Source organism: Balaenoptera ricei, chromosome 5, assembly GCF_028023285.1.
Source record: "Balaenoptera ricei isolate mBalRic1 chromosome 5, mBalRic1.hap2, whole genome shotgun sequence".
Lineage (NCBI taxonomy): Eukaryota > Metazoa > Chordata > Mammalia > Artiodactyla > Balaenopteridae > Balaenoptera > Balaenoptera ricei.
Window position 1 is genome coordinate 129,172,016 of NC_082643.1, and position 25,890 is coordinate 129,197,905.

The following is a 25,890-nucleotide window of genomic DNA, read 5'->3' on the forward strand; positions in this document are numbered from 1 at the left end:
GGCAGGAAAATCCATTGTAATATCAAACTTTAACATCATTGATAATATAACACATTTTCTAAGCTGTTTATTAGTAAAATTAGAACATTTTAAGAGTATTTTATATTTTGTTTCTAGGAAATGTTAGTAGAGCATGTATAAAGTGTTTTAAAAAATTTATTTTTGGTTCATGTTGTTACTTTATTAAGACCCCTGCTTTCTCTCTTGAGGTACTTCTCTGCTTAAAGGATATTAGTTAAAATGTCACGGCATAATATGAATGATTAAATATAAGAATATAAAACTACTTCATATATTTGAAATTGAACAAGTAAAATTTAGCTTATTTGCAAATAAATGTTTATATTAAAATTTGCAAATGAACATAAATGGCAAAAAATGGTGATATCTTCTGACTTTTATAACAATTGGTTTCAGAATTGTAAGTTTGTTTTTTAACTTTTAAGTTCTCTTTCTTTGTGACACATATTCAAAGGAGACTACCTAATCTTTTTTAGTTTTAGGCTTTTTATTTTAGTTCTTGTAATAGTTGCTTTCTGAGTATTGAACTTGAAGTTTAGGAGAATATTAGTTTTTTCTATTATCTTTAAGCAAAAAGTAACCCCTCTGCCTGTTAGTATTATGTAGGATGATTTGCATATTTATATAGTATGTTTATATAGTGGTGAGAAAAGTGTTTCCAAGTGATGTGCCTAACTAATTTACTGAAATTTGAACCTTTTTTTATCCTTATAAAGGGAAGGAAAAAGGCTATTTTTGAAAAGGCATAAGCATTTTTATTTTTATTTATTTATTTTTTATTTTTTTGGCTTTGTTGGGTCTTCGTTGCTGCGCCCAAGCTTTCTCTAGTTGTGGTGAGCGGGGGCTACTCTTTGTTGCGGTGCGCGAGCTTCTCATTGCGGTGGCTTCCCTTGTTGCGGAGCACAGGCTCTAAGCGCACGGGCTTCAGTAATTGTGGCACGCGGGCTCAGTAGTTGTGGCACACAGGCTTAGTTGCTCCGCAGCATGTGGGATCTTCCCGGACCAGGGCTCGAACCTGTGTCCCCTGCATTGGCAGGCAGATTCTTAACCACCGCACCACCAGGGAAGCCCCATAAGCATTTTTAAAACATCCACCTTTATTTTAAAAAGAAAATGGACCCTAGTCCATTAATAGAAAATAATATCTTCATCAGCATCAGCCAGGCATCTTCCTGGGATGCCTTCATGGTGGATTTGATTGGCTTACAATATGAAGCAACTTGTTTATTTTATTTTTGCTTCTTTTGTTACAGTTGACACAAACACTAAAGAAAAGGGCCTTTTTATGGGCAGAAAGTGCCTGGCATGTGGCTATCAACTTCAAAACACTATTCCTGTCTTCCTTTGTAACTCTTGCTGCCAGGTCCCTTCTGAGACCTGACAGTGGACATGCAACTCCATGTCAGGATAATCGGCCTCTAATGTGCTCATGCAAGTGAGGGAGGAGCATAGCTACTTCAGTGTTGACAAAATTTCTGATCATGCAGTGTAGAATCCAGAGCTTCTAAGGTAGGACATGATAATGTCCCCTAGGACACTGAACAAAGTATCAGACATGGCATTGGGCATGACTCCTTTTTTTGTTATTATTTAGCAGCAGAGTTTTTGGCAGATACTAGAGCACCAGGTTTAGAATGGCTCTTCACTGTTACTGCTCTCTGATTAGTGGACATCTGGATTTGAGGAGTCATGCTTTTGACTTTGTGTCTTTAAGGTTTCTCAGACATAGATAGGCTTCTTCATTAGGGTTTGGATTTTCCTCTTTGAGAAGTTACTGAAAAACTTCTTGTACTTCAGGAATATTATGCTAAATATTTTGAAGTAGGAGGCTTAACTGTATTATGGATGGTTGAGTTCTTAAAATCATTTTAACTGAAAATGTATGTTAATAATTTGACATTTTTGATGTCAGGATATTAAAAATGGAAGATCTTGATTATTTCTAACTGGGGCAGTCTCTTGGCATTCAGATTTAGACATAAGTATGTTTGCAGCCCGTTAGAAGTTTTAAAAAGTGTATACTGTAGGTAATAGTGATTTATGAATTTATTTAGATACTGTGTTTCTCACAGAGTACTAGATTAAAAAGGCATCTTACTAATTATTCAGAGAAGTTTTTGTCTAAGAACAGTTTTAACTTGTGTTTAAATCAGATGTCTTAATGTCTGAAAATTTCAAATTTATGCGTATGTATTACGTGCCTACTGCATTTTAGCCACTGTGAAAGGGCTTTTGAGACATAACAAAAATCAGAATGTTCATTTCTTCAAGACTTCGATTATTTTCTTCAGCGTTTAAGAAGAGTAAATGATTTACTAGTGTTACTGCGATGTCAGTTGTATTTCACTGATCTAAGGGAGCTTTGCACTTTGATAGTTGGATAAATATCAGAGTATAAAGAAGCAACTTGGGTATTTACATTTCTAAAATAAGACATTTTTCCCACCCAGTGAAAGGTAGCTCAAAGCCAGTTTTCAGTTGTAGGTGATTATTTCTTCAAAGTTAAAATTTGACCTAAGTAATTCAAGGGTATCTTGAGTTCCCCAGTCTTACTCCCAAATATATGAGCTGGTGTGCTTTCTTATCATTTGCCACCCTTCTTTGAAAACTTGCTCTGTGATTTGGAAACAGTGTAGGATTTTTAAACTGTAAGCCATATCATTTGATGTCATGTATTTCTTTTGTATTATTCTTTTCTACATTTCCCCCTATTTATCCTCTTGTTCTGTTTTTCTAGAATCTTGTTCTCATTTTTTTTATATGCAGGCTGTAATTTAAACGTGTTTCTCAAATGCCATTATATGTATTCTTCATATTATCTTTATATCTTGGAACTTGTAGTTGTTGATCATACAGTTTGTTCATTTACACTTCTCTCTATACTTTCCTAGAGAGAAGATTAGGGTGTATAAGTTGCTTCTGTATTTTTTTTGCCCATGTATATACCTCATGGTGTTGCAGATATTCTTTGTTTAACTGTATTCTGTTCACTTTTAACGTCTTTTATAGTTCTGCCTCTCGAAGGGGGGAGATAGTGAACCATTCAAATATAAAATTGTGTGCATCTGTGCCCACATATTCACTCAGTTTTTACTTAGCATTGTGCTGAATGCTGGGGTTCGGAAGTATTAAACAATGTCAGTACCCCGCCAATTTAGAAAACAAACTAATCTACTCTGTAAACTTGACAAAGAATACTTCCAATATACCATTATTTTCAGTGATGGGAAAAAGTTGGAAGGCAGTCTGTTGATGTGTTTAACTTTGTTATTTAGTGTTTAAATGAAGCAAGTTAAAATAGCTTTGAAATGAAATTTTTCACTTAATTGACTCATTAAAAAGTTAATTATTGAACTGTTTTAAAGTATGGTTAATTGTTTATACCTGGGTAAAGCTGATCTAACAAAGAAGTACGTTTTTGGGAAGATAGTATTCTAAATTTCTTTCTACCTGTGTAAGAGAAATTACTAACAGTAGGGTTTTGTTGTTATTATATTTACCCTATGTATGTTGTGTTAAATGTATATAATGTAATTAATAAATCAAAATAGTTTTATAACAATTGATATTATAAGCCATAGACATTTTAATATTCTGTTGAATAAATTGATGAAATTTATATTTACTTCTTTATTTCTTTTTTCAGTGAATATTACTTCAGTATAGAAAACTTGGAACGGGACTTCTTTCTTAGGAGAAAGATGGATGAGCAAGGTTTCTTGCCTATTTCCCTGATTGCTGGTTTCCACCGTGTTCAGGCTCTCACTACAAACCTTAATCTCATTTTAGAGGTAATTTTTCATACACAAAACAGTCTGTACTTTAGTTATGCTGTGAACCTAAAACCGCTCTAAGAAATAGAGTTTATTAAACAATTTTAAGGAAGAAGCGAAAACAATCTGTAGTTACCTAAGGCTTAGACTGTATCTCAAGGCTTTTTTGCCATTTTATAAAACCCAAATAAATGTCTGACCCCTCAAAGGATTACTTAATGATGTTTCCACCTGTTTTTAACCTGATCCTTCTTAGATGGGTTGAACCCCAGCACAAACTTGAACATTCTTGGGTGTTCTTGGTCCTTTAGTCTTCAGGTTGCTGTAAAATAGCATGTATTAAATTATTAAATTAAAATTTAAATTAAATTAAATTTAAATTTAAATTTAAAATTTTTCCTGTATAAAGAGGGCTAATTTAAAGTAGTCTTTCTAGTTGTGTTCTTTTTTTATGTTTTTAATAAATTTATTTTATTTATTTATTTTTGGCTGCACTGGGTCTTTGTTGCTGTGTGTGGGCTTTCTCTAGTTGGGGCGAGCCGGGGCTACTCTTCGTTGTGGTGCATGGGCTTCCCATTGTAGTGGCTTCTCGTTGTGGAGCATGGGCTCTAGGTGTGCGGGCTTCAATAGTTGTAGCACTTGGACTCAGTAGTTGTGGCTCGCAGGCTCTAGAGCACAGGCTCAGTAGTTGTGGCACACGGGCTGAGTTGCTCTGCGGCATGTGGGATCTTCCCGGACCAGGGCTTGAACCCGTGTCCCCTGCATTGGCAGGCGGATTCTTAACCATTGTGCCACCAGGGAAGGCCGGGACAGGATATTTAAAAAAAAAAAAAAACTTTTGCATTACCATTATGGTTAGCATTATTAATACATAGTGACTGATTTTTTTTTGTAGAGTTTATTTATTTATGTTTGGCTGCATTGGGTCTTCGCTGCTGTGCACGGGCTTCCTCTAGTTGCGGTGAGCGGGGGCTACTCTTCGTTGTGGTGCGTGGGCTTCTCATTGCGGTTGCTTCTCTTGTTGCGGAGAATGGGCTCTAGGTACGGGGGCTTTGGTAGCTGTGACACACAGACTCTAGAGTGCAGACTTAGTAGTTGTGGTGCATGGGCTTAGTTGCTTCGCGGCACGCGGGATCTTCCCAGACCAGGGCTCGAACCCGTGTCCCCTGCGCTGGCAGGTGGACTCTTAACCACTGTGCCACCAGCGAAGTCCCCACGGTGACTGATTTACAGTAAGAAATAATACTACTGTGAAACATAGAAACACATAAGCATAGTGATTTAGAATAGCATAGGTCTGAATTCACTTAACATTCATTATGTACCTACCACTTATTACAGTGGGAAAGATGTCTTTTTTTCCCTTAAGAAGGTAAGGCTTCATTAGGCTTTGCAGTATAAACATACTGATTTAGAGCATGGACTTTAGAACCTGCATACATATCCTCCTAGCTCTGTGACTTCAGGCAGGGTCCTGAGACTTCTGTAAAGTGGAAATTGTTACAACAATACATACTTCATAGGGTTGTTATGAGTATGAAATGTGTAACGGCAGAGTCTGGCATACACAGTAAGCTCTAAATAAGAATTTGCTGTTACTGTTAGTCTTCAAGGATATCCTTCTGTTGATTACTCCTTTTATCTTCGTTTCTACCAGCTTTTTCCTATATGTATTTGAATATGCTTAAGTCTTAACTGTCTTGAAAAAACTATCAAAAGAAGCAGAATATATTTTAGCTAACACCTGTATCTGCTCTGGTTGAGTGTGTCTACACAGCTAAACTTACTGAATCTGTTTCCTCCTCTCCCATTCGTTTTTCACCTTACTTCACTCTTTTTCTTTTTTTTGTTTTTTTTTTTTTACTTTGATACATATGTATATTGTAATAATGATGGCTATTGCAGTGTTATCACTTAACATAGTTATAGTACAATATAATAGAAATAATAGAAAATAATAGGAAAAAAACCCTCAGATACCCAGAAATGTTGAGTGTATACTGTAGCTCATTGTTTAGGAGTTCAAGATAACCAAGATTTGGTTTTAGTAAAAATATGTCTAACTCTGTCTAGATCTTTTCCTTAATTTGTGTCTGCTGTGAGCCTTTTAAGTTTTTGTATGAGTCTTTTAAGGCCTGAGTTACAACTTTCCCCCTTTCTGTTTTCTTTATTTTCTTCTTGAGTTTTTTTTGTTTTTTTCTTTTCAGTAGGGAATTAATTCCCTGTGATTCAATATTCAAAGGGTATATAGTGAAAAATTTCCTTCTCATCTTTCACCAACAGTGAACTAGTTAAACCTTCCTTGGTGTGGCAAGTAGTGTTACTTCTTTTTTGTGTATTCTTCCTGAGATAGTTCATGTTTTGCTACATATACTGTTATACCCCTTCCTTTTATAAAAACAGCATATATTGGAAGATCATTCAATAGCTATATATAAAGAACTTTGAATTTTTTCCTGAAAATTTTTCTTTAAATTGAGACATAACTTATACATTGTATATTAGAAGTTATAAGATTAAGAGTGACTTTCCCCTATGTACATACTTGTGTTACTGCTACACAGATTAAGATAGAACATTTTCAACATCCCAGGGAGCTCCCTTGTACTCCCTCCTAGTCTGAATCACTGTTCTCCTCAAAGTAGTTGCTTTTCAGAGAGGTCCCTCATCTTGTTTTTTAAACATTTAATAATCAAAGTTACTTGAAATCTTTTATATCTGACTGTTGCTTGTTATTTCTGTAAGGCTTATCCATGTTGTTATTGTGTGTGGCAGTTGTTTATTTTTCATTTTGCAGTAGTATTCAATTGTATGAATATAACTTTTTTCGGGTTCCTCTTATAGACATTTGGATTCTTTACAGCTTGAATATGTGACTGTTGTGAACATTATTACTGTACATATTTTTGGATGGACATATGCACTTATTTTTCTGTGAAATTGATGGGTAACAGGTTATTTGCGTGTGCGTGTGTGTTTGTGTGTGTGTGTATACAAACATATATATATATACGAGCTTAGCTTTTGTAAATACTGCTAAACGTTTTTCCAAAATATTGAACCAATTAAAACTACTGCTGTTCAGAGTTTGACTTGCTTCACATACCAGCGAACAGTGTTGGTGGTCTTTTTCCAAAACATTTTGAAAAACTTAAACCCATAGCAAAGTTTTAAGGTGATTTTTCTTTTTCTTTTTCTTTTTAAAATTCAGGTGTAAATAACATGATGTAAAATGCAGGGCTATTAGGTGTTCAGTTCGAGTTTTGAAAATTGTATAAGCCTGCTCCAAACAAGATATAGTTAATTACTCTAAAAACTTCCTTAGTGGCCCTTTGCAGTCAGTCCCCCATCCCCTCACCCTTTGCCCCACCAAACCAAAGCACTTTTCTGATTCTGTTACCAGAGATTTATTTTGTCTTTTCTTTACTTTTGTGTAAATAGAGTTCTTCTGTCTCCTGGCTCTTTCATTTGTAGTTTTTGAAATTCATCCATGTTATTGCAAGATCTGGATGTTGGGTATACTGCTTTGCTACTGGGGTGTCATTGCTTCTAGAACATTCAGTGGACAAAACTAGAAAAATACATTAAAAAAATACATATATCAGCAACTCAAACGCTTTACTGTAAGATTCTTCCTTATTTCCTTCATTCCATATTTCAGACTCTCTTCTCTTTCAGTGAGTATCCTGATTCCCATCAAAAGAGTTTGTTTTTAAATAATTTTAATACTAATTTTAAAGTAATGTCCAGTTACAGAAAATATACTTACTTGAGAAGTAAGTATGATACTAATATTAAGGGCATACAAATGTAAGATACTTAAAGTAATACATATAATGTGTTCTCCAACTAAAATATAGCGAGTTTTAATCTTTATAAGTTAACAGTTTGTATGTTGAGTTTTTATATTTGTATTTTTCCTAGTTTCTAAAGGTGTGAGTATCCTTGAATTTCAGGGAAGATTCAGATCAGTAAGGCTGTAATTTTTATTTGGAAGAAATTTTGTTCTAGTTTTATTTTATCCTTAAATTACAGCAAGCTATTTTTGAGAGCCACCATATCCTAGTGGCTGAGAGTTTTCGTGTTGGACAGATAATAAATGGTTTGAGTCCTGGTATTGCCTCATACTAAGTCCATAACCTTTATCAAGTTACTTTATTTCTTTGAGCCTCAATTTCCTCATCTGTGAAACCTACTTTACACTTACAAGGTGTTATGAGGAATCTCTGCATGTGTGTGTTTATTATTCAATAATGGTGGTATTTATTATAATAATTAAATATAATGCCTAAATTTTATTTGATGATATTATATTAAGGGAAAACTAAAGGAAATAGGAGCGGAAAAAATTGTCAATAAAAAATTATAGCAGTTTGCTTCAAGTTGATGCAATACTCCTTAATTGAAAATTTGGTTTTCACAATTAGAATAATTTGCTATATGTTAAATCAGGATATTTGTTACCTTACAAGGGCAAATTATTTTAAAATCTGTTCTGTTCATGGATATTCTGAGAAATATTACATTAACTGTAATATCCTATGCTGATTTCAGACTTAAAAAATGTTTAGGTTATTAGAAGTATAGGAGGTACAATTAAATTTTTTGAATGAATGTTCTTTAATAACTCAAAATTCCTATTTATAGGCACTGAAAGATAGCACAGAAGTGGAAATTGTGGACGAGAAAATGAGAAAAAAGATAGAACCAGAAAAATGGCCAATTCCGGGCCCTCCTCCACGTAGTGTGCCACAAACAGACTTCTCTCAACTGATTGATTGCCCAGAGTTTGTACCAGGCCAAGCCTTTGGTTCACATACAGGTAACAGCTTTTCTTCTAGAGCAAACAGCATAACAGTGGGCTATTTAGTCCAATTTACCTATCCTTTTTAAAGTTTATATAGATTCAATAGAAAATTAAAGATAACCCAGTGACTTACGATGCTTTAAATTCTATTCGTATTGCCTCCCACAGAAAGTTATAAATTAAATAGGGATTTAAGAATTATGGGAGGAGCTCTGCTCTATTTATTCTTAACTTATTTGTCTACTTTGTCACATGTGGAGTTTCTACCTATCTTAATTTTACTAAATGATTATAGATGTATTCCGCCAGTTTTCCCCTTGTAAGACTGGAATGGTCTAAAAGTCTTATACTCAAGAGTGGGGTTAGCCTTCCTTTAATTTTTTTCTTATGTGCTTCAACTTTGTCTTGAAATGACAAGATGACCTATATTCTAAATCAGAATTGGGGATCTCTTATGAAGTTATTATAATTATATATTAAAGAATTGGTGGTATTTAGAATTTCCAAAAACTGCTTTAATGTTAAGAATTTTTTCCTGGATCATTTTTAAGACATTCCCTCTTGGGAAAAAATATGTGTGCTTAAACTTTTTTCAGTCAGGGTGATGATCTACTGATGCTCTTGGATGTCATTTGATCGGAATATGCAGAGGAATAGGTGACTCACTGAAATATCATTATAAACATTGGAACAAATCGTCTGCAGAAATGAAAGCGACCAGACTTCTGTGCAAGAATGTCTACTCCCAGCTCCTGTGGAGGAGGTTGGGCCAACACTACCATGGAGATAAACACCTTTGTGATGATGATGAAAGACAGACCAGAGGACTGCTGTTGTTTTTATAGGAGCTGCCCATTTGTTTGTAATTAGCCTGGGCTGCATGTGCTACTTTTTTTCATGGTGGGAAAGTTAATTATCATTCTGGAAATATTGCAAGGTTCTGTGTTTTCCTTCCAGACTTATGTACTTGTGTCCAGATCAATAAAGCAGAAATAGAGAGACTTGAGTGGAATTTCTCAGATTGTTAGGTCCTTTGCTATTTGATTTGCTCTTCACAGTATAGTGTACATTGTATAATTCACATGTTGTCATAGTGTTTCGCATGGACTGTAAGATTTATTAATGTGGACACTAAGGGATAAGAAACTTAAGAAACGAACGAGAGTTTTTTTTTTTTTTTTTTTACTCTTCAGAATATATTTTATATACCAGTGTAGAGACCTCCCATCAATAAAGCACTGATGGACAGTCTCACAGATATTTTTATTTAGTGTTTCTTTGATTGTCAGCCCTCTGTGCCTCTACACCTAGCAAGCAACTTGGGCAGGTGTTTTAAAAGTTGAAGAACTTCAAGTGACATTTTTTAGTTTTTTTTAAAAAAGAATACAATGTCTGATGGTAAGTTAGATTAAGTTATTGTGTAAACTTGGGGTCCAAGATGACATTTTTAACCGTCTTATGAACAGGCATTAGGTCAGTTGTTAAATAGAAAATACTTTTTCCACAAGGTAGCTAAGATAAGTCAGTCAAGTTGGTGATGCCTGTCCATTAACCATTTATGCATTATTAATAAAATTACAAGAATAAAATCACAATGTTTGTACATTTTTGTGTTTTTTTAAAAAAAAAATATACTCATTTACATGCTCATACATATTGCCTGAACGAACTTTTTGGCCAACCCAATATAAGCACATGTATTGTGAATATTGTGAAACATACAACTTCATGGTAGAAACATTATTCAAGCTTAAAGAGCAATTAGAGATGATTATATCATAAACTTAAGTAGGTATTTAAAAATTCAATTTCTGTGTTAAAGATAGTAGATACTGATTTCTCTGCCTTTTGCCAGATACTGTTCTAATGGTGTATACATGAACTATACATACTAATTTAGTTAATTCTCCCAGTTACTAGTGGTGGTTCCTAGTCTACTTTTAAAGCTTTATTTACTGCATGAATAGAGATGATTCATAGTATTAGGAATAGGGTTCTCTAGAGTTAATGTTTTTTTCATTCCTATAACTTCAATATTAATACTGACAGCCCAAACCTTTTCACTCGTACTAATTTTTTGGATCAATTGATGACATGTACCATTAAGTTGTAGAGTGGCAGTGTCCAATAGAAATATTATGTTTGCCACACATGTAATCCTAATAATTTTTAATAGCATTAAAAGCCGTAAAACAAATGAAATTAATTTTAATATATCCAAATATTATGACATTAATATAAAAATTATCGACCAATGTTATTTTTGTACCAAGTGTTTGAAATCTGCTGTGTATTTTACACTTATCCTGAGCACATTTCAGCACTAGCCACATTTCAAGTGCTTTGTAGCTCCACAAGGCTAGTGGCTATTGTATTGAACAATGCAGTTTTAGAGCGTTTTCTGTTATGAATCATTATACTTCTTTTTAAAGCAATATAGTAATCTGGTGGTTGAAGCCTGGATCTGTGTGTCCATGGAGAAGATAATAAATCCATCTGACTCTCGTATGTAGTAGATGAAAGTAAAATCTTGGAATACTCTCTCAAACTCACTCCTGGAATGTGCCTTTGCATTTTCATTTAGTAAGTTAGAAGGATTGTTGGTGTTCATTTATTTCAACTTTCTCTCTGTAGTATTCAACTTTGCAATATTTTCAGGGAATTGGCTTTGAGGAGTAAATAATGTTTAGAAGTTTACCGTATAAATTTGTTTTTAAAACACTTTTTGTCCAAAGCAAGTTCATATTGCATTACAACTTAAATATTCTTCGACTTCTGAAAAAAAATTTATAAAGGAATTGATTTGTATTTTATAGAGCATATAATTACTTTGATTAAAAGTGTGGAGAAAGGCATTTTTAATTCCATCAGAGTTGTAAAATGTTTTGTTATTACCAGGGCATTGCACTTTAATGACGTGACATTCTAGTCTTCACAGTATTCACTGCGAGCCAAGGGCCAAACTGCATTTAGGTAAACCTTGTTAGGCAAAGGAGATGAGAAAAGTATGAGTATTGGCCACCTTAGTATAGATCCTAGCAGAACAATGAAGGATTGATTTTGCCTTGAATAAAATATGAATTTTATTTGCTTAGTAGCATTTAAGATTCCCTAATTTCATTACAATTAATGAATCTAAGGTTTCACAGAGAATTGACTCCCAAATGTCTTGTCATAATTAGTAAGTGACTTGCATTGATATTCTTGAGAAGTTTGAATGAATATGTCTGCATAAGGGTTGATAACATTCCTGTTATTATTCATTGGCTTCACTCGAATACATCTTACAAAGCCCTTTGGGTTTGAAAATCACTGAAAGATTATAATTGAGATTGATTTATCATGTTTTTGTGAAGAAAGAAAATGCCCAAGTAAAGAAAAAATGTGTGTTATAAGTAAGAAAACCATTATTTTAACTATAGAACTAACTTAAAATTTTAGAGTCTGCCCCAAATTCTCCAAGAATTGGAAGTCCACTGAGCCCAAAGAAAAACACTGAAACAAGTAATCTTCAAGCAATGTCTAGAGTTTTGTCTGCCAGTTTGCCCGACTTGGACTCAGAACCTTGGATAGAAGTAAAAAAGAGACATCGTCCATCCCCAGTGAAATTGAAGGCAAGTTGTTATGACCCAAGTGAAGTGTGATATATTTTTTTAGAAATTTTAAAAAAATTTTTATTTATTTATTTTTGGCTGTGTTGGGTCTTCTTTGCTGTGCGTGGGCTTTCTCTAGTTGCGTTGAGTGGGGGCTACTCTTTTTTTTTATTTATTTATGGCTGTGTTGGGTCTTAGTTTTTGTGCGAGGGTTTTCTCTAGTTGTGGCGAGCGGGGGCCACTCTTCATCGCGGTGCGCGGGCCTCTCACTATCGCGGCCTATCTTGTTGCGGAGCACAGGCTCCAGACGCGCAGGCTCAGTAATTGTGGCTCACGGGCCCAGTTGCTCTGCGGCATGTGGGATCTTCCCAGACCAGGGCTCGAACCCGTCTTCCCTGCATTGGCAGGCAGATTCTCAACCACTGCGCCACCAGGGAAGCCCGGGGCTACTCTTGTTGCGGTGCACGGGCTTCTCAATGTGGTGGCTCTCAATGTGGTGGCTTCTCTTGTTGCGGAGCCCGGGCTCTAAGCGCGTGGGCTCAGTAGTTGTGGCTCGCAGGCTCTAGAGCACAGCCTCAGTCGTTGTGGTGCACGGGCTTAGTTGCTCTGTGGCATGTGGGATCTTCCCAGACCAGGGCTCGAACCCGTGTCCCCTGCATTGGCAGGCGGATTCTTAACCACTGCGCCAGCAGGTAAGTCCGAAGTGTGATATATTCTGAGTGGAGTGTAAGGCCACTGTTTTTGAGGTACATATATAAATTCAGAAAAGTTTTAAGAAAAATGGTAAAAATTGGAACCTTTGCCCTTCAGTAAAGCTTATGGGTTACTAAGTAGTTGAAAATAAATAATATTGTATCATTTTTTAAAATTTATCTTATTTCTGAATATGATTTAAGAATATTTCGCTTTAACCTTTTTTACTTGAAATTAGTTTATATTTGAATAATATTTCAGTTTTGTTAAAGCTGACAAAATTTTTCTAAATTTTGAATTTATAACTTTGCCATATTATTTGTAACCTTGTTAATTATTTGTAAAATTCTTTTACATGTAATTACTTGTAAATGATACATGTCTGGTTAATATATGTTTTGGTGATTGTACAGTAGGAAAGGAAAAGAGAATAAATTTCTTGGGGGCACACAAGGGAGTGAGATGATCGTGGTTAGGGAATAATAAGAGAGTTTCTTGTGGTAGAATTGCTGTATTTTTGGCTGGTGGTTGGATACATGAACTTCAAATGTGATAAAAATTGCTCTGATCTAAACCACAAACACAGAGTACAAGTGAAATGGAAATCCTAGTAAGACTGATGGGTAACATCAGTGTTTATCTTGTGATAGTCTACTATAGTTTTACAGTGTGTTAACATTGGAGGAAACTGAGTAAAAAGTACACGAGATTTCTATTTCTTTTCTTTTTTTTTGGCCGTGCTGAGCAGCATGTGGGATCTTAGTTCCCCGACCAGGGATCGAACCAGTGCCCCCTGCATTGGGAGCGTGGAATCTTAACCACTGGACCACCAGGGAAGTCCTCGAGATTTTTATTTCTTATAACTGTATGTGAATGTACAACTATCTCAAAGTAAAAAAGTTTACTAAAAATAAACTTGGAAATATTCAGATAATTTCAATATTCAAAGTAAGCTCTAAAAGGAAAAGGTCACTAAAAATAATTGGGCCCAGATGTGGGAAGCATGAAGAAAGCTATCATATTACGGATTATTATGAGTAGAGCTCTTTATTCCTAAAATAAAAGCATGAAGAAAGGAAGCACGAAGGATTTAAGGATGGTTCTTCATTGGAGGAATGGAGAGGGTGTTGATATTTTACCTCAGCATAGGATGTTTGGCAATGTCTGGAGACAATTTTTTTTTTTAAATAAATAGATAAATTTATTTATTTTTTAATTAATTTGTTTGTTTATTTATTTATTTATTTATTTATTTATTTATGGCTGTGTTGGGTCTTCATTGCTGTGCACGGGCTTTCTCTAGGTGCAGCAGGCGGGGGCTGCTCTTCGTTGTGGTGCGCGGGCTTCTTTCTCATTGCTGTGGCCTCTCGTTGCAGAGCACGGGCTCTAGGCACGGAAGCTTCAGTAGTTGCAGCACGTGGGCTCAGTAGTTGTGGCATGCGGGCTCTAGAGCGCAGGCTCAGTAGTTGTGGTGCACGGGCTTAGTTGCTCCGCAGCATGTGGGATCTTCCCAGACTAGGGCTTGAACCCGTGTCCCCTACATTGGCAGGCGGATTCTTAATCACTGCGCCACCAGGGAAGCCCCTGGAGACAATTTTTGGTTGTTAAAACTGAGAGAGTGCTACTGCATCTTGTGAATGAAGGCCAGGGATGCTGCTAAACATCCTACAGTGCACAGGACAGCCACCCACCCCACCCCCTGCCACCACACACACACCCTAAGGAACTATCAAGCCCAACATGTCAGTAATGCTGAGTTTAAAACCCTGATTAAAGATAACTTTTTAATTTTTTTATTTACCATTTAAAAAAAATTGAAGTACAGTTAATTTACAATGTTGTGTTAGCCTCAAGTGGTACAGCAAAGTGGTTCAGTTATACATATATGTATATCTGTATATACCTATTCTTTTGCAGATTTTTTCCATTATAGGCTGTTACAAGATACTGAATATACTTCCCTGTGCTCTACAGTAGGTCCTTGTTGTTTATCTATTTTATACATAGTAGTGTGTGTATGTTAATTCCACACTCCTGATTTACCCCGCCCCCCCACTATCCTGTAGTAACCATAAGTTTTCTGTGTCTGTGAGTCTATTTCTGTTTTGTAAATAAAGATAAGTTTTTACTTAGCAATGGTAGTTAAGCACATCATACTAAAATGTTAACAAGAGGTTTTCTTCCTTGGGACATTTTAAAAACCTAGAGCAGCTTCTCAAAATAAGATTTTCTAAAGATTCTGATTAATTTGTATATTTGTCATGGCAAACCTGGATAACAAGGGAGGATCATATCTTGGGCTCACTGACAGAAACTTGTACCATATTTCATTTATACTAAGATCTATGTTTTTTCCTTCATGTTAAAAAAAAAAAAACCCTCCACATTTAAACATTTCTTTTAAAATAATGTGTTAAAATTGATAGCATCTTTGATTTGATGAAAACAGTTTTTGCAAGGGTTAGTTGGATTTTACTGTATAGGGCCAGCAAATTGGTGATGGAGTGTGGTTTTCAAAACGGAAAGAGAATTGTATAATATCTAGGACCTTTCAGTTTCATGGCCAAAGAATATTGGTACCATTAGTAAGACCTGAAATGTATTCCAGTACTACAGAGTGAGGGCTTGGCCTGGAGGAAAGATGACTGTAGGTTCATCAGAGATACCTGCTGAGGTAGGTTAGTTATTGACAACATACTTTTATGTATGTATGTATGTATGATATTTCAGAGATACCTGCTGAGGTAGGTTAGTTATTGACAACATACTTTTATTTATGTATGTGTGTATGTATGTACGTATGTATGTATCTATCTACCTACCTACCTACCTACCTACCTATCTGCACCGGGTCTTAGTTGCGGTAAGTGGGATCTTCACTCTTCGTTGCATTATGCGGGATCTTTAGTTGCGGCATGCCGGATCTAGTTCCCTGACCAGGGATCGAACCCGGGCCCACTACACTGGGAGCATGAAGTCTTAGCCACTGGACCACCAGGGAAGTCCTGTCAACATACTTTTTAGAAAATGATCTTTTTAAAATAGACGTTCTAGAGTGGGTATAGAAATCTTGGTCAGATTTCATTTTCCCCTAGAAATCTTTTTTTTTTTTAATTAATTTTTATTGGAGTATAGTTGCTTTACAATGTTGTATTAGCTTCTACTGCACAGCAAAATGAATCAGCCATACATATACATATTATCCCCTCCATTTAGGACACTACAGTGCATTAAGTAGAGTTCCCTGTACAGTATGTTCCCATCAGTTGTCTATTTTATACATAGTATCAATAGTGTATATGTGTCAATCCCAATCTCCCAATTCCTCCCACCCCATCCCTTTCCCCCTTGGTATCCATACATTTGTTCTCTAAGTCTGTGTGTCTATTACTGCTTGGCAATTAAGGTCATCTATACCATTTTTCTGGATTCCACATACATGCATTAATATACGATATATGTTTTTCTCTTTCTGACTTCACTCTGTGTGACACTCTCTAGGTCCATCCACGTCTCTACAAATGACCCAGTTTTGTTCCTTTTTATGGCTGAGTGATATTCCATTGTATACACTTACCACATCTTTTTTTTTTAATTTTTTAATTTTATTTTATATTTTTATACAGAAGGTTCTTATTCGTTATCCATTTTATACATATTAGTGTATATATGTCAATCCCAATCTCCCAATTCATCACACCACCACCACCACCCCCTCCACGTTCCCCCCTTGGTGTCCATACATTTGTTCTCTACATCTGTGTCTCAATTTCTGCCCTGCAAACCAGTTCACCTGTACCATTTTTCTAGGTTCCACATATATGCGTTAATATATGATATTTGTTTTTCTCTTTCTGACTTACTTCACTCTGTGTGACACTCTCTAGGTCCATTCACATCTCTACAAATGACCCAATTTTGTTCCTTTTTATGGCTGAGTAATATTCCATTGTATACATGTACCACATCTTCTTAAACCAATTGTCTGTTGATGGGCATTTGGTTGTTTCCATGTCTTGGCTATTGTAAATAGTGCTGCTGTGAACATTGGGGTGCAAGTATCTTTTCAAATTAGAGTTTTCATCTTTTCCAGATATATGCCCAGGTGTGGGATTGCTGGATCATATGGTAGCTCTATTTTTAGTTTTTTTAAGGAACCTCCATACTGTTTTCCATAGTGGCTGTATCAAGTTACATTCCCACCAGCAGTGTAAGAGGGTTCACTTTTCTCCATACCCTCTCCAGCATTTATTGTTTGTAGATTTTTTGATGATGGCTATTCTGACTGGTGTCATTGTAGTTTTGATTTGCATTTCTGTAATAATTAGTGATGAGAATCTTTTCATGTGTGTGTTGGCCATCTGTATGTCTTCTTTGGAGAAATGTCTGTTTAGGTCTTCCACCCATTTTTTGATTGGGTTGTTTGTTTTTTGATATTGAGCTGCATGAGCTGCTTATATATTTTGGAGATTAATCTTTTGTCAGTTGCTTCATTTGCAAGTATTTTCTCCCATTCTGAGGGTTGTCTTTTCATCTTATTTATGGTTTCCTTTGCTGTGCAAAAGCTTTTAAGTTTAATTAGAGGTCCCATTTGTTTCCCCTAGAAATCTGAAAACATTTTTCCACTGTCATCTTCGTCAGTTTTTCAAAACTCTTGTGAAATTCAGTTCCTTCAGAGTGTGTCAAGTGATTTTTTTTTTTTTTAAATATACTCACAAAGATTTTTTTTTTTTTTTCAATTTTCTAGGATCTGCTTTACACTCTCCATTTTTTTTTTTATAGCTACTTTATTTATTTATTTTATTATTTATTTTTGGCTGTGTTGGGTCTTCGGTTCGTGCGAGGGCTTTCTCTAGTTGCGGCAAGCGGGGGCCACTCTTCATCGTGGTGCGGGGACCGCTCTTCATCGCGGTGCGCGGGCCTCTCACTATCGCGGCCCCTCCCGCTGCGGGGCACAGGCTCCAGACGCGCAGGCTCAGTAGTTGTGGCTCACGGGCCCAGTTGCTCCGCGGCATGTGGGATCTTCCCAGACCAGGGCTCGAACCCGTGTCCCCTGCATTAGCAGGCAGACTCTCAACCACTGCGCCACCAGGGAAGCCCAAGTGATTTTTTTATCGCTGAAAGCTTTTAAGATTATTTCTTCATCCCCACTCTTGAAATTTCAGATGATATATCTTGGAGTTGGTCTATTTTTATTCATTATGTTATTATTTATGTCCTTTAAAGACTTTCTCTTTTGGGCTGATGATTGTCTCTTAATATCTGGTGATCTTTGGTTGATGGTTTATATTAGTATTGGTAAATTGGTACAGATTTCTTTTGTGTATGGCCTTATAGATCTGCTCATCCAGAGGACCATTTTCCTGAATGTGAGGTATGATTGCACACTCTTGGTTAAGTGTAAAGGTCCTATAGACTTGGATTTCTAGACTTAGGCAGAGCAGAGTTGGGCTGGTTTTGGATCTCCAAAATTGCTAAAATAAGGAGTACTTTTTTATGGGAGGTAGAATTTGTTAGTATATTTCATTCATTGGTAAAATTACCTTATTCTTTTTCCCCTTTTTGTTTTAGAAGTTTAGAATAATACTAGGATGTGTTCAGCCTCTCTGTAGCTCCAGCACCTAAAATATGAGCCCTCCCTTGGCAAATGTTTAACTTTGTTTAGAAAGCGATTCTTGGGCTTTTAGTTGGGGGCAGACTTTATAATAAAACTTTGTATTCTCGGATAAGGGTGTGGGGACAACTGTGTCCTGTAGTTAGTTTTCCAGGTACCTATTTTGATTGCTGTCACATAGTCCTTTCCTGCTTTTTGTGCCTACTATCTCAAAACTTTTTAGGACCCCAGTGGGATCAATGGTGTCTGCCTTCCCTGTAGCCTTCCTTTTTTTTCTTTTTTTAAAAATAATATTTATTTATTTAGGCTGTGCTGGGTCTTAGTTGCGGCACGCAGGATCTTCGTTGCGGCAGGTGGGATCTTTTTAATTGCAGCATGCGCACTTTTTAGTTGCGGTATGTGAACTCTTAGTTGGGGCATGCGTGTGGGATCTAGTTCCCCAGCCAGGGATCAAACCTGGGCCCCCTGCATTGAGAGTGTGGAGTCTTACCCACTGGACCACCAGGGAAGTCCCAGCCTTCCTTGATATGGGTTTTAGATTTCTATTTCCTCTAGTCATGTTTATTATTAATACAATTCCATTTGCTTTCTGCTTTCCAGAAAATTATAAAAATTTCTGATCTGATAGTTATACTTGTTTTCTTATTGACAAATTATGGTATTAATATAATTGTGAGGTAAAAAGGGTTGAGACTAGGGAAGATCGTTGAATCTGGAAGTCAGAAGACCCTGGTTGTTCTGGGAATTCCCAGTGGTTAGGGCTCTGTGCTTCCACTGCAGGGGGTGTGGGTTCAATCCCTGGTTGGGGAAGTAGGATCCCGCATGACATGCAGCGCGGCCAAAAAAAAAAATGTCTTTGGTTGTTCTAGTCCAGACTAATTCTGCAATTGTGGACAAACAACGTCACATCTCTAGGCCTTTTTTTCCCTCATCTGTAAAACAAGTTGGTACTAAGGACCATTCTAACTCTAAAGGAGTCTTTAATATAATCCTTCTTTTTTCAGCTTTGTGGGTTTTTTTAATCTTAAACTGATTGTTTAGCAGTTACTTTATATTTATTGGCCTGGAATAATACTGGTGTGATTTTCTTTTACAGTTTGACTGCTAATCTAGTTATTGAGCATACAGTTTTGATATTACTTACATTAACATTGTTATGTGACATTTATTGTAAAAGTGATAACAATGTTTTTATATAAAATACCAATTTCTTCCTTCAGGAGTCACCACCTCTACCTGAAGAGGCATCAAATCAACTCTATCTTCCAGATGAACAAGAACAAGAAGAACTTGATTTTTTATTTGATGAAGAGATGGAACAAATAGAAGGGCGAAGAAACACATTTACTGATTGGTCTGATAATGATTCAGATTATGAAATTGATGACCAGGATTTAAACAAGATTTTGATTGTAACTCAGACACCACCTTACATGAGAAAACATCCTGGAGGAGATCGAACAGGCAACCACATGTCTGAGGCAAAAATTACATCTGAACTTGCTAAAGTTATCAATGATGGCTTATATTATTATGAGCAGAATTTGTGGATGGAAGAAGATGAAAACAAACCCACAGCCATAAAGGTAATTGTTTCTGACCAACATCTTTCTGTTGATGCTATGTTTTGATTGCATGTTGCTGCTTATGTTTTCCTAAACTTGAGGGTTTATTTTATGAAATTTTGAATATAAATAAATTATATTTAATTTGAAAAATTCCTGGAAATATATCTGATATTCACAACCTGAAAAATTATTTTATTAAAATGACAGTGAAATAAGTACTTTAATTACAAAAAAAAATATTAGCACTCACTGATTAAAAACCCTTTTTTCAGGTGAAAATAATAAGAAGGCCTTTTCTCATAAGAAGGAATAAAATCTAAAGTTATGGACAGGCTTAGTTTATATGCTCTTTCCTTTCCTGGCTATAATCACCCTAGCTATGTGAGCAGGGCTTCACAAAGGAGTTACTTTTGTTGCCCCTTGTGTCCTTCTCACGTTAGTCTGCAGTGCATGTTCTGTGGTTGTAGAACTGGTTGTTGACAAGTATAGAAGATTAAACTGGCTGATTCTCTCTCCTTGTCCAATCATAACTTTGTTGCTGGGAGTGGTGTTTGAAACCTTGTTCCAATTTTTTATCTTCTTGCATTTCACCCCACCTCCTGGTACCTATCCCAGTTATTAAGGTACAATAAGAGAGTGCCAGAGTAGTCTACTGGCTATCTGCATTCCTTTTATATGACTTTTAATTGTATAGATAGGAATTAAAAAGGATCTTTTTCTGCCATTAAATTGATCAGAAAACCCCCCAAAATTAAATATTTGTTTTGGGGATAGAATAATGAGGGAAGAGTTGTATAAGTATAATATGCCAAATAGGAAAGAGATCTTGGTCAGAAATACAGTTCTAGAAAGAAAAGCCAGCCAACTCGTGGTTGGAAAGAAGGGACTGGCTGTCTGTGGAGCTCCATATCATCAGTAAGTGTACTTTCCTTCTTGAGTCTTCATTTCTTTTCTTCCTTGAATTTCTCCATCACTACTTTTACCGTCTTCTCTAGCCCCTGCCTTTATGGAGATCCTGCCTCAGGATATGGTAGCTTGTCAGTGACTTAGAGCCTGAGCAGTTCTCTCTGTCCTACTGCTATGGGAAAGGAAGTGTGTTTTTATAAAGTTGGTTGAAAGTCTTTCCTTGTGTAAGGGTTGTTACTTTATTTGTGATACTTAAGTTCTGTAAGTAACATCTAATGTAAATCCTTTGGGAACAAAAAGAGATAGAAAATAAACTAATAATAGGTTAAAATTGCACTACCTCCATTCCCTATCCCTCTACCCTGCTTTGTTCTTCACCATCTACCATTCTGTATATTGCACTTACTTCTTTTCTGTTTCCATCTCATGAATGTAAGATCTATGAGGATAGGGATTTTTGTCTTATTTTGTACACTGCTGTATCTCCAGCTACAACAGTTCCTGGCACAAAGTAGTGCTCAATTCATATTTGTTAAAATGGATAAATGAATTACAGATTAAACATTATGAACTAACCAGGGGAACCTAACCTCTGTGTATAATATTGGTTCTGTGGGAAAATATTTTCAGAGTGCCAAATAACGAACTTTCAAGTCACCTTGAGAAACATATCCTGTTGATAGATGATTATTTGCTTTAAAGTGTAGACAACAATAATTAAATTTAATTAACTCATCTATTGCCTTAGCCATTAAATATTAGTCAGGGGAAAGTAATCTTGGTTATATGGCTCTTAAGCATTATGGGTCTGCTTGTAATTATGTCTTATCTGATCCCTATGTACACTCCTGTTATTTAACTTATTTCCTTTGTTTCTAATTCTGTGCTCAACATAATTTCTCATTAGAATTGTACTTTTTCTGAGGGTCTGTTTAGAGGGAGAGGAATCAATTATTTAATATATATTAAACTCCTACTGTGTGTGTGACACTGTGTTAGGTCCTGGGCATGGAAGGGGAAGATAACAGTAGGATCTCTACATGCCTGGTTCTTACAAATAATTGGGGCGATAGACATTAAAATAAGCTGCAATAAGTACTTGATCACAAATTATGATAAATGTGAAAAGAACAAGATGCTATTGGATTAGGCTATAAGGGAATGCCTGTGAGAAAGTCACAGTTATAGTGAGATAGGAACTATGAGTAAGAATGAGCCATGCAAATAACAGATAAACCATATTCTAGGAAAAGGGACTAGCAGGTGTAAGGATCTGAGATGGGAAAGAATTTGGTATATTTGAGGAACTGAAAAAAGGTCTGTTGATAGTATTTATGTAAGAGAACAGTTATAGATATATAGACATGCATCTGATCATAGAAGGTAACATGTGGGCCATGTTAAATAGTTTGGAACTTACCTAAAGTTCAGATGCAGTACCTTGAAGAATTTTATACAGGCCAACAGGATGTGATCTAATTTTTATTTTTAAAGTATCACTGGTTACTGTGGCAGAGAACGGATTAGATGGGGACAAGAGTGGCAGAAGAAATCCAGTTGGGAGGCTATTAAAGTAGTCCAGGAGATGTATGTTGGTAATTTAAGATAAATTGGTGGCAGAGGAAATGTAGAATTTAGAAGACCCAGGTCTGAACCCTGAGGAGTGATCATTTAGGAGTTGTATAGGAAACTGGTGTGGAAGCCAAACACTGTCTTCAAGAGGAAAGAATAATCAGATGTGTCAGAAGCTGGACAGATTGAGTTTAGGTATAAATGAAAAGAATACCAAATTGGTAGGGTTGTTTGTTGATCATTTCTGACTTTGTGAAGGGAGTTTTGCTGAATCCAGAAGCTGTGTTGAACTGTACCAAAGAGTAGGTGTAGGCCTTCTGTTTCTGACATGTTGTTATTACTGAAGACAACTAAAATGGCATTTTAATAAATGAGAAAATATCTACTTAAAATCCTTGAAGATCTACAAGGTAAGTTATTATCAGAATAAAACCATAGAGAAGTAGAGTGTTGAAACCAGTTTTGCCTGGGAGACCATTTTGGAATTTGGGTAGTTTGAGAAGTTCAGCTTTGCAAAAGCCACCCAAAATATAGGGGTAAAAGACAAACCCATGGCCCAGTCAAAGTCAGGGATTCCAACAGGAGTCCTTTTCCCATTGAATTGGTACCTAAGGAAAATACCCTAGGGAAAGAGAACTTAACTGCTTTCTCATCTTCACCTCTATGGGACCACAAAGCATATTTCCTTAGTTGTGCTAAGCAGAATAAGGAGAAAAAAATTGGCTTAGAAGTTATAATCATGCACCCCAAATTCACACTATATGGGTGACTAGAGTAACTACTAGTCATAAATTTAAAGTGATTGTGGCCTGTTTATTTCCCAGAAATGAGCAGAAACGAATCTAACTTTTTTGTGAAGACATTCATCTTTATCCTAGGCCTCAAAGAATTTACTCAAATTATTTTGTAATGAAAGTGAGCAGCTTAGGCTTCCCTGGTTAAGAAACCGCCTGCCAGTGCAGGGGACACGGGTTTGAGCCCTGGTCTGGGAAGATCCCACATGCCACGGAGCAACTAAGCCCGTGAACTACAACTACTGAGCCTGCGCTCTAGAGCCTGCAAGCCACAGCAACTGAGCCCACATGCTGCAGCTACTGAAGCCTGCGTGCCTAGAGCCTGTGCTCCACAACAAGAGAAGCCACCACAGTGAGAAGCCCATGCACTGCAACGAAGAGTAGCCCCTGCTCGCTGCAGCTGGAGAAAGCCCGAGCACAGCAACAAAGACCCAATGCAGCCAAAAATAAATAAATAAATAAATAAATTTAAAAAAAAAAAAAGAAAAGAAAGTGAGCAGCTCACAAAGTTAATAAGCAAACAAGGAAATAAGGTACTGCATGTGAGAATGAGCAAAAGTAACAGACAGTAAGACCATACCCTGAAAAATTTTAGATAGTAGGATTATTAAACATAGTATAGAGTAACTTTGCTTACTGTGTTTAAAGAAAAATATCTGCAGGGAAAAATAAATTCTAAAGAATAACCTTTCTAGAACTTCTGGAATAAAAACAGTTAAGGCTGAAATTAAGAACTCAGTTAATTGAAGGGATTAACAGCAGATTAGATACAATTAAAGAATCAGTGAATTGGAAGACAGTTTACAAGAAGCTATTCAGAAATCAGCATAGAGAGATAAAGAGATAGAATATATGAAAGAAGGTATAGAATGGTATTGTAGACAGTCTTTGCTATTTGGTGTATTTCAAATCAAGTTGTATAATTTAAAATTTAACATCTAGTGGATTTTATTATAAATCTTTTTATTTTTGAGAAAAGTAAAAAACAAGTGGAATATAGAGTGATAAACATGGTCTAAGATAGATATTTATTCAGAGTTCCAGAAGGAAAAGAGAGAAAATGGGACAGAGTCAGTATTTTAATAGGTAATACCTAGGACTTTTTCTGAACTGCAGAGAGGTACCAGAGTGGAGCAGCCAGGGAAGAAAGGCAATTACTTTCAAAGAAAGAAGAGTGACTGGACAGCTAACTGATAGCTGACTTCTCACCAGTAACATTTGAATGCAACAGACAATGGAACAATGGTGTTAATATAAAATGGGAAAATAACTACCAACCTATAATTGTGTGCCTTGCAAAAGTATCTTTCAAGTAAGAGAGTGAAATATAATGAGAGAAATTGCAGTTCGTCAAAGGAATTTCCAAAATTGGAATAAAAGTGATTCCAGGTGCCAGAGATACAGAAAGGAGTATAGAGCAAAGCAAGTGATAAATATGTAAATAAATCTGAATAAATATTAACTGTATAAAACAATAACTGTGTCTCACAGATCTAATATAACATTAACACAAACTGGGAGAGAGCAATGAATAAATCGTATTTAAAGGTACTTTTGTGTTTGGAAAGAAGATAATTGATTATTTTTAGTTTTAAAAGTTTTCATTTTGCCATTTGAAGGATACCCAGTTAAAAATAAGATTAGAAGGAATAATCTTGAAACTAGGAGAAAGGGAAAATACGGAATAAGACAAGAATAAAGGGGAAGGAATCTTCCAGCACAAAAATGAGGTAGTAAATTGAAACCCAAATATTTAAGTAGCAAAAATGAATATTGTCAGAATATATGCAAATACAACCAGTTATGTTATTTACACGTGACACATCAAAAAGATAAGGAAGCCAAAGGATTGAAATTAAAAGACTGAAAAAATACACACCATAAAATAGTAATAATCCAAAATCAATCTACAGATTCAGTGTAGTCCCTGTCAGTATCCTAACTGGCTTCTTTGCAGAAATTGACAAGCTGATCTGAAATTCATATGTAAATTCAACGGACCCAGAATAGCCAAAACAATCTTGAAAGAGAACAAAGTTGAAGGATTCATACACAGTCCTTACATTAAGGCAATGTTGATACTAGTATAAGGATAGGCATACAGATCAATGGAAGAGAATTGAGAGTTGGGAAATTCACCTATGTGTCTGTGGTCAACCAGCTTCCAGCAAAGGTGCCTAAAAAGCCATTCAATAAGGGAAAGAATAGTCTTTTCAACAAATGGTCTTGGGACAAGTAGATATCCACATACAGAAGAATAAATTAGACACCACCCTAACTCACCATGCACAAAAATTAATTAAAAATAAATTAAACACATAAATATAAGAGCAAAAACTGCAAAGCTCTTAGAGGAAAACATAGAAGAAAATCTTTGTATTTGACAGTGGTTTCTTATATGACACCAATAGCACAAGCAACAGGAGGAAAAAATAATTTTGATATTATCAAAAAATTTAAAATTTTGTATTTCAAAGGACACCAGAAGATGGACCCCCCCAAAAAAACCCATTTATATTAGCACCCCCCAAAATGAAATAACTGAGATA

At 35.9% G+C, this 25,890-nt stretch overlaps 1 protein-coding gene across 7 annotated transcripts in view; it reads left to right on the forward strand.

Moving 5' to 3' along the window:
* LARP1B (La ribonucleoprotein 1B) overlaps nucleotides 1-25,890 on the forward strand; it is a 130,356-nt gene that overhangs the window by 25,170 nt on the left and 79,296 nt on the right. For 6 of the 7 annotated variants that reach the window (XM_059923585.1, XM_059923587.1, XM_059923588.1 and 3 more), the window contains exons 8-11: nucleotides 3,668-3,812; nucleotides 8,442-8,616; nucleotides 12,043-12,215; nucleotides 19,722-20,087. In XM_059923585.1, the coding sequence (XP_059779568.1) occupies nucleotides 3,668-3,812; nucleotides 8,442-8,616; nucleotides 12,043-12,215; nucleotides 19,722-20,087 (859 nt within the window). Of the gene's footprint in view, nucleotides 1-3,667; nucleotides 3,813-8,441; nucleotides 8,617-9,197; nucleotides 9,397-12,042; nucleotides 12,216-19,721; nucleotides 20,088-25,890 lie in introns of those variants that run through there. The other variant, XM_059923591.1, reaches the window with a different exon arrangement.